Here is a 13,424-nt window from a genome sequence, read left to right as displayed (position 1 = left end):
ATATTCCACTACTGTAGAACATGTAGTTGTGTAGTTCCTTTGAGACAGGCAACTGATTTCTGTCTTTGACATAGAATGTACAAAATGTGTGTTACCCTGTTCCTGTGATTCTCGTGAGTGTTCAGTAAGACTAGTGAATGCAAGCAGAAGCCATGTGAAATTTCAGTGTGAACCAGGAGCAGAAGATCAGCAGATTGATCAGAGGTTCCTTTGATCTTTATTATACTCATGGATGCTATATGTGGTCTTTGTCACTGAATGGAATGCAAAAATAACCATACAGGTTACCTGAAGGTCCAGCTGCAGACAGGGACTTTGGTTTCTGCTGGTTGCTGCTTTTTTTTTAACCACTGTTTTGACATACAGTAAAAGCAAAACTACTCTCTCTCTACATAATAAATCCATGGGATGAAAAAGCAGTGAGGTTAATCATTCATTTGCATGCCAAGCTTTCAAACTTAACTGTAGGAGTGAGGACATGCAGCCAAAGTTCTGTACTTACCTGCACATATTGCAACAGCAATGTAAGCAATCGTGGTGATCACAATGGCCAGCATTGTTCCCTGGGGTATGGCACTTTGTGGGTCCTTAAACAAAGCAGTGACACGAGAAACACGGTGAGTTTGTGTGCTGCAGCCTGATTGCATTTGCCTGCTGAGAGTTCTGCCACACTGTGGTGTGAAGATACCCCTGGAGAGTTGATTTTTATCACTCTGACCTGCGCCAACATTTCTGGTCCCAGCATGCAGACAGAGCAGTGCTCCTGTGGTGCAGTGCTCCTACCTGCACATGTGAAGGATATTCTGCAGGAGCAAAGCTCACATTTATAGCAACAGGAGGGTCCTGAGCTCTGCATTTCTTAGAACTCCAAACTCTCTTTACATTGCAATTGGCTTTATTTTAATGTTTAATGATCTAGTGGGTAAACAGCTACTGAACCATCAGACTCTTGTGGATGACAAGATGAGACCATTTTTGGTTAATTGGTAAGACAGATGTAGTACTTCTGTGCTTTGCAACCAGTAATCGTTAGTTGGGTCTTCAAAACAACTACTTTCTTTCACTGTATTGACTTAATTTAGATAATTTAATACAGCTGGGTTACAATGCTTACAGACTGGCTCACAACAGTATCAGCTTTAGTAATGCAACTGTAAGAGTCCAAAGATCTGCACTGTAAATTTTGAAGGGATTTTTAATGCTAGATAACCATACAATTTAGGGTGTGTTTGTTTGTGCTAGGAAGAATTTTTTATAAATTTTCTTCTTAAGTTGGTTTAGCAAGGTTTTGTAAATCAAAGATTTGTTGAATGCGTTTTAAGTCACAGACTTTTTATAATGATCCTTCTTGCAGGGTAAAAAACCAAAATAGAAATATGGAGTTTATTGTGAAGCATGGATGAATTGCTTAAATGTATTAGTAATTAATATAATTTTTAAATGAGGAAAAGATTTCTTGAACTGAAAAATAATTGTGGAGTCACTTCAGCTGCATAAGACCCTTTGCATTCAGACCATGGTAAATTTATGCAGTTCTGATGTGCATGTTTTAGGTCATTGTTTTTGTGGAATCTTGTGGTTATCCTAAACTCTGTAATGTTGCATCTTAAGGTTTAAGTTTCTTACAACTTGACAACTTTTACGTTTTACATTTTTAAAATTTCAACCCATATTTCCTATACTGTTAGCACTTTAGGGGCTAAACCCCACTGAAGCCAGTAGGAAGTCACTGGGAAGCTGTCCCTGTAAGTAGGCCATGGAGTAGGACACAACCTGAGTGTGTAGTGGCTGCAGGAGCACAGATGTAGGTGTTTGCAACAAATTCTAAAGAAAGTTTGATTGGTAAATTTTACACTTTTTAAACACTCCGTAGCTTGTCTTTTAGATTCTGGAGAGGCTGGTTAATTTAATTAGACTTGTCTAATGCATCTAAACATGCTCCATGGGAAATCTGCTGCCTGGAGGACTTGGTTACAGAAGTCCACTTATTGTGAGACTGAAACAACTGCAGAGATCCAACGGGAGAGCTGCTTCCCTAGGTCTGCTTGGATTGTTTCAAACAGCTGATGGAAGAAGTGCTGCTGCTTTGGGAGTCTGCCATGCAGACAGAACACCATATATGGCAAAAGAATTATTTTTGTTTGATAAAAGGATGGAGATTGTGTGAGGCTGGTTCAGTCTCACTGGGCAGAAGTACAATGGGTTTTGGTTTTTTAATTAAAAATGGAACCTCATTGACACTATCAGTGGCTCAGTTTCCACGTATTTTCTCTGTGCTTGGCTTGAAAAGCAGTCCTCTGAAAACAAAGAAGCTGAGGCATGTAGCTCAGGGTGAGGAAAGGAAAGAGAATTGGCTCTCAGGGGTGGTAGGATCTGGTGAACTTGTGACTGCTGTGCCAATACAGAAATAACAGACCTTTGGTTGAATCCTTAAGGTCTGCAAGGCAATGGATTTATAGGATAAGGCCAAATAACTTTATCTGACATTCTGGGGTTATCTAGCTGCGAGCCATGTCTTGTTGGTGACTTTCTTTTTTTATTTTGGTCGTTTTTTGAGTGTTTTTGTCATGAAAACTAGAGGACACTCAAAATTAAATTCCCATCTCTAATTTACCTGTATGTTTAGATACTGGAAATTCCATCTCCTTTAACTGCTGAACTGCAAGAGGAGAATGGGAGACTGACAGAATGGCCACAGCAAGGCAACTGGGCACCCTTGGACCTCCTTTCCCTTTCTCTTCAGACTCCTTTTTTTGTCACAGCTGCAAGCTTGCAGCTTTTCCTTTGAGCAGCAATAGTGACATGTGGTTGGGACATACTTGCTTTCATTAAATTCTCTGTTTGCTCTGCCCTTGCTATGACCCTGAATATGAAAAGCTGGTCTCCACTGATTCTTGTGAGTACAAACATGGGCTTTCCAGGTATGCTTTTTAGGATGATGTTTGGATCGATGTTAACCAAAGATGAGCTCCAAGAGATACACAAGTAATTTCTCCTATAGCATCTGCTGCTAATGGACCATTAATGATACATTATTGCAGGTTATTGAAACATGTTCTTAAATGACCCAAATCTAGCTACAATCATTTCTGTAAATACCCATAATGCATTATGAGAGAAAATGTGAATGCATGTTTTAAATGATAAAGCAGGTACTTGAAAGAGAGAGCTTTGCTTCCCAAAATAAGACATGATCTAAAACTGAATACAATGTTGATTCATGATTGGCTTTCTTGTTATTTTTCCAAACTACAGCTAGTATAATGAAGTTAATGAAATACATACTTTCAGATCTCCTGAGATATTGGCTCCTGCAAGAATGCCAGTGGCAGCTGGGAAAAAAATGGCAAACACCGAAAAAAATCCTTCTCCACTTCTGAAATCTGGTCCAAAGTTTTCTGCAAATATTGATGCTGCAAATATAGGTGAGAATGAAATATACCAACAAGATTTGATTCCAAAGTTACTTAATGAAGGAGGTGAATAAGCCAGTCTTTCACATCTGGACAACTGGGTTTGAATCTGTCTCACATCATAAGCAAAGTAAATTTGATTTCCTTAGTCTGGTCCCCAGGTGGACGTGCTTGTCTGCATCTCAGAGCTACAGATCCATGCTGAAGTGACAGAAATATCACTGCAGCATTTGCTCTTAGCTCTCTGTGAAAGTTTGTCTGTGGTCTACTGATGTATAAATGACTCAAGCTGCATCTTACTGTGCTATCAGCTGCAGCAGCAGAGAGACAAACTCAAAATTAGAGATTAAATCCATTCCCTTTGTTTGCAAGCTCACTTAAACTTGGGCAGAAGATTCTGATCTTGTGACTTTTTCAGTGGAATCCTTAACTTACTTTAAGTCAAAAGAATGCAAACACAATTTTATGATAGATAGCAAGGTAGCTTACCTTGGTAATTAAAAAAGCCTCTTGCCTTCTTTTCAGTGTTGGTAGGAATGACTGTCCCAATAAAGAAGTTTGCAATGGCAACAAGGAGAACAATCAGAAGAATAACTTGAGCCTATTAATAGAAACAAGAAGATTCTCCTGTTGTTTTTAACTTTGTTGCTGTGGAGATGGCTATACAGTAAGTTATCTGTATCTGTTTCCTATAACAGGTTATTAATTTCTATAGTTTTTGAAAAATACCAGGAATCAAGATAGCTGAATCAGTTGATGACAACAGCAGATGCTTTTTACTTAGAGGATAATGAAATACAGTGTTACAATTTAATTTTAGCTTCCTTACAAGAAAAGGTAAAATGGAACAGCTAATGCATTAATATCAAGTGTAAGACTTTTTTATATTGTTATAATGTTTTAGTTGCAGGGGGTTCACTTCAAAGGTTATAATATCAAATTGTTTTCTGATCTCTTTTACAAGTTGTTCTAGTCTCCATCACGGCATAATGCAAAAACAAGGGTGCTGTTGGACCTGATTTCTGGACCCAATTTCGATAGCTGCATTCCAGTCTCTAAAGTACTGCCATTTGAATTTGCATTCTGACATTTTTTGCAGGTGAAGGAATAGCAGAAATCATTAGAGATTGAGGAATGGGTAACAAGAAGAGCTCTTCTGCTGAGTAGGGCTTGAGAGAGTACAGTGATAAAACCATATGTTGTTTTTACTACTGTTTATTCTATCAGGCTGCATCAAAAATAAGGGCAAAAGGGGCACATAGCCAAGGCTCTAAATGATGCCGTGAATTATAAAAATCAATATAACCAAGCTGTCTGCAAAATTCAAACTTCCTCTTTGCTTTTAAATGTATGTTCAAGGCAGAGTGTAATTGGGCTTTCATTGAATGTAATGATTAAACTGCTATTGCTTTTAGAAAGATTAAGCATAAACTGAAACTGAGTGCTTTTGAAAATTCCATCTGTTGAATAGCATTCTTCACACACAAATGCTGTACAGCAGGTTAATATACTGCTTGCTTTTATATTCTTTTAAAGGTTTACCTTTGCTTCCCATTCCATGCCAGCAACAGAGATGCCGAGAAGACACACCACAGTTATGGTCCCTATGATTCTGATGTCATTGGACTCATCTACCATCAGTGTATCACTCTCCTGAAAGTGGTAAGAAATGGTATTAGAACAGTCTCTCTCTGCCCAACTGGTGGGATCAAGTAACAAGGTGAAATAGAAAGCAGTGAGCTGTCAAAGTTTCAGATATTTGTGAGACCACGTGTTTGTATGTCATGTTTGTCATGTTCCAGCTGGCTTTTTGCAGTTGGGGTTATTTGGCTGTATAATGGGATGTCTGCTCTTTGTCTGATTTTGAGATTATTGTCAAGAAATGTATGAAATACACTTAAAAGGTAGAAATAATGAAGAAGCATTCTGTGGCATGTTTAGACAGACCAGCTTCTTCCCTTTTAAAGATATCCCTCAAGCCTTAACTAAAACAGATCACTACTTATGCAAATACATTATGTAAAACAAACACCACCATCACCATCCCCCCCCCCAAAAAAAAAAACCAGCCACACAAAACAAAACTGAACCAATTTCATCATATGCATGAAATATCTGCATTTACCTTAAGAAGTTCTACAACTGTTTCAGCAAATCCAACTACATACATGGCAACTGCCACTGCGTTTGCAAAGGCAAAGATAAGTCCTATAGAGCCACCAAACTCTGGGCCCAGACTTCTTGAGATAAGATAGTATGCTCCACCTGCAGACAGAAATGATTGTTATTTCAGCACAACTAAACACTCAGCTTTTGCTTATTTTTCCCCCACATAGCTGTTCTTGCAGAAATCTGTACTTTTAATCTCACAAATAGCATCAAACTTTGCCCTATATTAACAGGGGACACTGCAGAAAAGCAGTGTGCTTTGTACTGGTTCTGCCTTCAGACTTTTCAGTATGCCTTTCTATTCCAGAAATCTTTTTAGTGCATATTAGCATGCAAAAGTGGATCTTGTTATAATTTTTCATGATACATGATATAGTAACACAAAGGAGAGAGAAACTCACTTCCAGAAAGGTTCTGACTTACATGGATCTATTCCAGTGTTAACATGAAAGGTCACATTCCATGGTACAGTGTTTAAGCTCCTGCATCATAGTGATGCAGTGAATCTTTAATGTTTTTTGCATTAAATCTATACACATTTCAATTTGCTGTTGATCCACTGGGAGAAATCACTGCAAGTATACGTATTCTTTCTTTCCTTATAACGCAGTTATCTCAATTCCATGTATTTTTCTAATTCAAATCTGCACATTTTTATATGACATCATATTCACTTACCTCCTCTTACTACTCCATTAGTGCAAATGGCAGACATGGAGATACCTGTCAATGTTGTTACTACTACACTCAGAGCAATAACTATGATTCCAAGACCTGAAAGATCCGAAAAAGAAAGTATATGCAAGTGTGTTCCAGTACCTGTTCTGCTTAAGTGACGTAGTAAGAACTTGCCATTTTCCACAGGGCGTAGACCAGACCAGTTATAACTTAAAGGCTCTGAAATGCACTAAAACTTTGTTTCATCAAATACCTGACACAGACTTTTACAGCCAAATTGTTCATCCATCTTCCAAGGAGTGGCTGAAATGTAAGGAGCGTTAGAAAGAAGGCATTAAACTGAAGATAGCCACTGATCTGCAGCAGTCTTTAAAATGACAGGAAGAGATGTCTCATGCTCAGTTTGTTGAAGAATGTCCAACCTGGAATGCTCTGAATAGAAAAAAACGGCTGAAAGGTGAAAGAACTCCATGAAAAGCCAGAACCATCCCTTGCTCAGCAGTTGGCAGGAACATCTGAAATGTACTTCTCAGACTGAACTGAAATCTGTGCTTTGTTAGAAGTGACAACGCAAACACGCCTTAAATTGTGATGAGAGGTGGCTAGCATTGTTACCTTCCAGTTCCATTAGATATGCCCTTTGGTTTATGGTCCCTCTGGTATGTCTCATATGAAAAAAATGCACAAATACCTTCTGGGGCTTGAAAGCATTAGTAACCCTAAGATTTTTTACCTCCACGGACAAACCCATTAGTTGCTATTGCAGAAGTTGACAACCCAGTAATTGAGGTTACCATCGTGGCGAGAAGAATTATGATTACTCCAAGACCTGTCAGTAATAAGAAGATAAAATATTTTACTCATGTTCCATGTTTCCTACAAATCATTCTCTCTTTAAATTGAATTTTCAGGCCAGAATCAGAGCAATAAACTGAAAAGATGGTTTGTTGACCACGTGCGGCTTATAGAACATTTTCATGAAGTCCATGTCACGATAGTAAATTATTCCCATCAGTCTTCAAGCAGTGATTCTTTCTGATGGGAGTACCCTATCCAGGAATTCTTATGATTTCCAGAGGATGAAGGAAATGAACAAACAGGCATGCCTTGACATGGATGCTTGTATCTACCTTTAACACACATCCTGGCTGTTTAAATGAAGAGATTGACGCATTAACCAGAGCTCTTGTAAGAATGCTGTTGTCTTTCATCAGTAAATTAAATGCTGGATCGGATTCATAGTATAGATTCACAGTGCATGAACACAAAGAGTCTGTCAGGCAGAGGGACAAGACCTGAGTGGGAGCCTTCCCCATCCTCACTTGCCAAGCCATCAAGTGCTCTGCTTCCCCACTCTGCACATCTACCTCTTTCCCTGCAAAAAGTAGTTTTACTCTAACACAGAAGAAACACTTGAAAATGAAAATACTGCTTTTTAGAGGCCATTTACTTTAACAGGTGACCTGTAATGTATAGTCATAGAGAACTTAGAATATTTTTCTTCTTTTTTAGCTGATATCACAAGGATAATCAAACATCTGAAGATCAGTAATAGGTGGTTAGTTGTAGGTAACTGGGTTTCAGTGTAAGTCTGAAATCTGAGACTGTTTCCAGTCTTTGGCTATATGGCTGTGTTTCTGTTAACTTTGTGAAACTGTGCTAGAAATTACATGAGCAGAATGTGCTTTGTATGATTTAGAATCACAGAAGCATGGATTTGAAGTGCCTTCTGAAGGTCTATAGCCTCCCAGTCATAGCAGAACTATTGCTAGGATTAAATCAGTGATGACCTTGGCTAGCTGGCTCTTGAAAACCTCCATGGATAAATATCCCACAGCTTCTTTGGATTACATGTCCAGGGCTACACCACCTGCCCAATAAAAAAGCTTTGTTTGTGTACAAACTGGACCTCCCAAGGAACAATTGCAGCCATTGCTGTTACATTTCTGCCACTACCAAGAGGAGTTTGGCTCTGTAGTTCCAGAAATCCTTTTTAAGTCAGGTGAAGAAATAATATAATGATTTTCTCTCAACTTTATTCCTTTTATTCACATTTCTATCTATGAGAGGGAGAAAACCAGGAGAAAAAAATTAAAGAATTACAGTTTGCTGCCAAGCCTGGAATTAGTTCTTAGTTTTATCTGAACTGCTAAGGCTTATGCAGTATCTGCCTTGTTTCCACAGGGTATGTAGACATTCAGTGTGGAACTGGAGAATGTACACTGCTTGTAGTATTTATTGACCAGGGCTCATCCGAATTGAAACATGGATCCTACAATTGATGTTGAGTTAGAAGTACTCAAACTTATTGATTTATCTCCTGTATTTCTACCACCTGACTTACAGATCAGATTCCTGAGTTCAGTTCATAGTGGATGGTTATAGACATCCAGTCCCTGAATTAATGTTCTTTGCTGCTTAAATTATAGCTATGTTATCACAATCCTTTAAGAGAGAGCAATGTAATCTGTGAGCCATAAATGATATATAACATAGTGTAGGATATTTAAAGTGATTTAAGCCTCTAATAAATCATTTTTATCTTACTGATTTCTGAACTCTTACTATAACTAGTCATGCAAATGTTTTATATGCAGGTCTGTATAAAAAAATCCAGATGGTCATTCCTTTTGGTCAGCTGCCATTACATAGGAGGATATTGTTCAGCCATGCAAATTCTTTGTCTGAGAAGTGGCTGAATATGTCTTTAAGAGCTGTTAACTCCTAAACTGAGTAAGTTAGACACATAATTCTCAAAGCAGTTTTAAAATTATTTGGTTAGTGTATGTGCATCCTAAGGATACTTTTCAAGGATGTTTTGTTGCATTTCACAATTCATATTGTTAACACATATATGATATATAGGGTCAGATATTTTGCTGATTTCATAGTAACATCTTCATGGGAAGGCTTTAATGATAATTTTTAAAAAATATGTTACCATTTAAGAAAAAAAGTGCATAAAATAAAATGACTCAACCAAAACATCATTGTAATATAATGTAATGTAACAGAACTGTAATATTCGAGATTTTCAAGTAGCATAAACTTGGTGTTTTTCTCTGTCTTTGTCTAACCATTCCATGTATAGGTACAAATACAGATCTCAGAGAGTCCCCAGATGTTAGGAGGAAATACCAGCCTAGTTTTGGACCTGTAATCTTGTCAGAACCATACCGTCCCTTTTTTCCTAGCTGATGATAACCAGAGAACCTTGCAGAATCCTACTTTTTCCCCTGTAAGAGCTTTTGCCCAAGATAGCCTATCAGGGCATGGAAATAATTGGATTGTCTGTCTTTGGCCCTCTAATGATGGGGATATAAATGGTGCCCAGATGGTGGTTTAACTGTCTCATTTAATTTCCATGTTAGTAGCAGGACTCAGTGAAATCCCTGAGCCTTGGTGATGATGAGCTTCCATCACTGTTCTCCTTAAGCAGCTTGGCTGGGGACTTAAAGCTGATTGCTCAAAAGGCATTCCAAAAATGCATTGAGAAATTATTCAAATGGAATTTGACGTTTCATTTTCAGAAGTAAAAGTAACCCCCTTGCATAATACAGGCAATTGAAAAAAGCAAGAGCAGAGCAATAAAGCATAAGAAAGAAGAGCCTGCTCATCAATGAGTTAAAATGGTAAAATTAAAAATGAAAGCAGAAAGGTTGTAACTGATGTTGGTGCAAATTAGTGTTAAAATCTGATTAAAGTTCAGATTGAAAACCAGGCATATGGCTCCTAAGTAAGTTGTTCCAAAATGAATTACTCTTGCCTATGGCTGTTCTCACACCTCAAAACAAAGTAATACTTCTTGATGATCTCAATAAGTTACTAAACTGCCCTTAAAAACTAATTTTGCATGAAACCCCAGAGCAAAGTCTTGGCAATATTAAGATGCAGAATTTTCATGGCAAGGCATATAGTTATGAGTGCCCTGGGCTGTATGTGCTCATTTGGTATGCATCATAAAATCAGAAAGCACCCTTTTGTCAGGCACAGCGCTGGAGCCATGCATGGAGCGCTGCAGAAGTAGTAAAGTTCTTCCGCTTAGTTCTGCATCTTTTATTGTTGGGTTGGTTTTTCTTTTCCTATTTGTGTCTCTGAAAGTTTGTGATTTTTTTCTTAATAAGTGTTTCATTTGTTACTCTTTTATTAAAAGGTCAGTCTTGCTCAAGCGAAACTTCTTAGAAGTTACTGCTTTTTATTGGAAATAAGACTTCAACCATGCAAATTTTTGGAGATGTTTCATCTCACTTCCATTAACAAGGATATGAATGACATATTCAATCTGATTTTGAGCACTGACTTTCGTCCAAGCCCAGCAGAGCTGACACCCCTTAATGTTTCCATTCTGTGAGCATCCAAACTGGAATACTTGCCATCCTGCCTTTGGATTGCTGTTTCTCATAACATCTGGGTGCCAGTCAAAGATCAGGGCCTCATTGCTCTGATTGTATGATCATGGATCACAGAGGGACACTGCCATGGCAGCTCAGGTTTCTGTGCTTCCCCAGAGCAGTAGCTCTAAGGAGGGAGTTGTACCACCCAGCTGTGGGACACTGCACCTCACTGAGCTGCTCTTGCAGTGTTGGGAGCACTTCCTGCTCTCACCAGTTTCACTCAGCAGTATACTGGATGGAGGCCTCGGGGCCCAGTCTCCCAGGGATCTGGGATCTGGAATTTGGATTAATTAAATTGCACAGTGAAGAAGCAAAGATACAGCACACAATGAAATGTACTTATTTAATTTATATGAAAGCTGTAACAGAGTTTTTTAAACTTAGTCTTTCATAGTATGCTAGTATCTAGTGCTGTTCTGTAGTTAAAAATAACAAAATCCTGATGAGATGAGACCTCCTTCCAGTTCTGTTTTCATCTTTGCAGAGAAGTGTGAAGAAGTGTTGTTTATAATATGTAGATGACAAGGTTTGGGTTTCACAGATAAGCAAAGTGTGAACTCTTAAAGGTTAACTCTGTACGCACATATTAGAAATTGGCCCAAGTCATAAAGTTTACATCTGTTACAGGATCTAAATACAAATTTCACTAAAGCTCAGAAATACTCAAATGTGATGATCATATGCATAGTTAACAGATCTATGCCTCTAAGCAGTAATTTGGCTGTGAGTCTGGAAAATTCCAATGGTTTGGAGGATTAATGTCTTTTACCCTGGCAAGCATTTGAAAACATTATTTAGTTCAACATGCAAATGCACATCTCAGATTATATATTAATCATGATCATGTATAGTTTATCCTCTTTATCCCTTTCACTGTTAAGAATGATATTAAATAAGATACATACCAATTCCTGCTTGACCTACAATCCAGGAAAGTCGAATAAAGAGCATCACACCCCAAATATTAAGCATGCATCTTACCTAGGTTTTAAAGAAAAAATACTGCATTAGTTCAATTTTGAAAGTAATGTTAAAAACCAGAAGGGTGATAAAGTGCATTTCATGCTTTTAGAAAGCACCCCAACCATCCCTGAAGTTTGCCTCCCTCTCTTAGTTCTTCAAAGACTTAAGTGTAACAGAACTGATTTTATTTTCTTTTAATTGTTTTTTTAGAAATGCAGGTAAGTTTCTCACCAGCACACCCTTCACCCATCCAAACTTGACAAATCCCGTTTTGTTTTCCTCTTCCTTGCTGAGTGCTGTCTCATCCCCGGCGGTGCTTTCTCCATTCGCCACTCTCTCCACGGAGCCGGTGCTCACAGCAATGTTCTGGAGGATCACACACAAAACAAAGACATTCTTTTGTGCCAGGCAGAGGACACCTGGCTGCATAAGGGAGGCATAATGGAAAAGAATTCCAAAGATCAGGTTTTACTGTCACTGGAGTAGAGAGCAATATTCTGCTCACACCAGGCATCAGCAGGTGGGCTTGCTAACAAGGGGAGAAGATGAAAGAATTGCTTAAGCAGCGTAAATACATTATTACCTGATCTAATAGTAACCTGGTTTTATTGTAAGCTATTCCACATATACATTGTGTTGACATGTTACAGAGCATCTAACATAATGAGGGTCTTGTGGTTGGCCTCTGCAACAATTTATGAATAACGCTAAGTGTAGAAACAGGGATAATTGCACACAGTGAAAAGAGACCTAACTGAGTGCTGCATGGTAAAGTTCTGTGATGAAATCTAGTGTTTCCTATTGAACAAAGTACAAACAGAACTGCAGCAGCAGGTGGGTAACATATTCCTGAAAACAGTTAGAGAAATGCCAGTGAAATGTAGTAAATGAATAATCCTTTCTGTGGCTTTGCCACCACTGGTGTTACCATAGTAAATAGGATTAGGAATTGCCATATTTATGGTGTAAATAGCCCAGAATTTTAGATTGTTCACATCCAGTTAACTGACATAAATGTGTATTTTATCTCTTCAGCTCTTTTGCCCCAGAATCTTTGAGACAATTTAGCACCATGATATGTTTCTTGTGGTTCAAGTAGGAATTAGTCATGGTACTGAGATTTATACTCATTGTCATTGTCTTTTAATTTAATTTAATTTTTTTTTTTTTTAATTCAGAGCTCTCACTGTTCCTGTGGGGAGTTGGCATTAGGTTAGCAATTGCTGGATTTCCTGGGTCCTCCTCAAAGGCCTTCAGGAAGGACCCTGCACCTTGCCATGGTCTGGCAGAGAGTCAGGAGCAGATACCACTCCTGGAGAGGAATCAAGATACTTTTTAGGCTTTAGAGGGTGATGAAGATATCTCCAGATTAACTAAGCAGGTCAAGGAGGAAAGACATCTGTGATCCTGTGAAACATGAGATTTTAAATCTTGGTTAACTTTAAGGTTGTTTCTGTATTTTGTCCATAATTTTAAAAACACCAAACACACAGACCCAAAACAGACATAAAGACCAACTGTGTATGCCTCTTACACTGATGTTTGGACTTGCCCCTCAAGGATGGGGGCTCTAGCCAAAATGATGTAGGGTTTTAGAATGCCTTTGACACAGTAAATCCAGGACTGTGCTCACAAATGAAAAATAAGTGACTGGATAATACATTTCAACATGGGCTAAACTTGGTGCCTGTTGGCCCTAAGAAAAGTGGGAATACAAGATCTATTGAAAGCCTGTGACTTTGAGCTCCTTTGAGCTCCTTAGATAATTTTGACAGTTCTTACCCTGAAATAATAATGTCTGTGTTTG

General features: G+C 38.3%; 1 protein-coding gene and 1 long non-coding RNA gene across 18 annotated transcripts in view; one reads left to right on the top strand and one right to left on the bottom strand.

Moving 5' to 3' along the window:
* Positions 1-13,424, top strand: part of LOC121669715 — a 64,214-nt gene that overhangs the window by 32,229 nt on the left and 18,561 nt on the right. For 13 of the 16 annotated variants that reach the window (XR_006017859.1, XR_006017860.1, XR_006017872.1 and 10 more), the window contains 3 exons: positions 3,292-3,425; positions 3,939-4,080; positions 4,950-5,075. This is a non-coding gene — a long non-coding RNA (uncharacterized LOC121669715). Of the gene's footprint in view, positions 1-3,291; positions 3,426-3,938; positions 4,081-4,949; positions 5,076-6,446; positions 12,138-12,795; positions 13,064-13,424 lie in introns of all 16 variants that reach the window. The other 3 variants (XR_006017863.1, XR_006017862.1, XR_006017868.1) reach the window with 3 other exon arrangements.
* The window catches only part of SLC12A1 (solute carrier family 12 member 1), a 45,256-nt gene that overhangs the window by 26,437 nt on the left and 5,395 nt on the right, over positions 1-13,424 (bottom strand). Inside the window, exons 3-10 of one of the 2 annotated variants that reach the window (XM_042039078.1) lie at positions 11,849-11,983; positions 11,560-11,635; positions 6,994-7,089; positions 5,539-5,678; positions 4,956-5,066; positions 3,903-4,014; positions 3,286-3,413; positions 503-587 (exon numbers count right to left, since the gene is read on the bottom strand). In XM_042039078.1, the coding sequence (XP_041895012.1) occupies positions 503-587; positions 3,286-3,413; positions 3,903-4,014; positions 4,956-5,066; positions 5,539-5,678; positions 6,994-7,089; positions 11,560-11,635; positions 11,849-11,983 (883 nt within the window). Of the gene's footprint in view, positions 1-502; positions 588-3,285; positions 3,414-3,902; positions 4,015-4,955; positions 5,067-5,538; positions 5,679-6,260; positions 6,357-6,993; positions 7,090-11,559; positions 11,636-11,848; positions 11,984-13,424 lie in introns of both variants that reach the window. The other variant, XM_042039079.1, reaches the window with a different exon arrangement.

This window comes from Corvus kubaryi, unplaced genomic scaffold, assembly GCF_017639235.1.
Source record: "Corvus kubaryi isolate FWS band 111438036 unplaced genomic scaffold, C.kubaryi_AGA036_p1.0 37394, whole genome shotgun sequence".
Taxonomy (NCBI): domain Eukaryota; kingdom Metazoa; phylum Chordata; class Aves; order Passeriformes; family Corvidae; genus Corvus; species Corvus kubaryi.
This window is presented reverse-complemented; position numbering and strand designations above follow the sequence as displayed.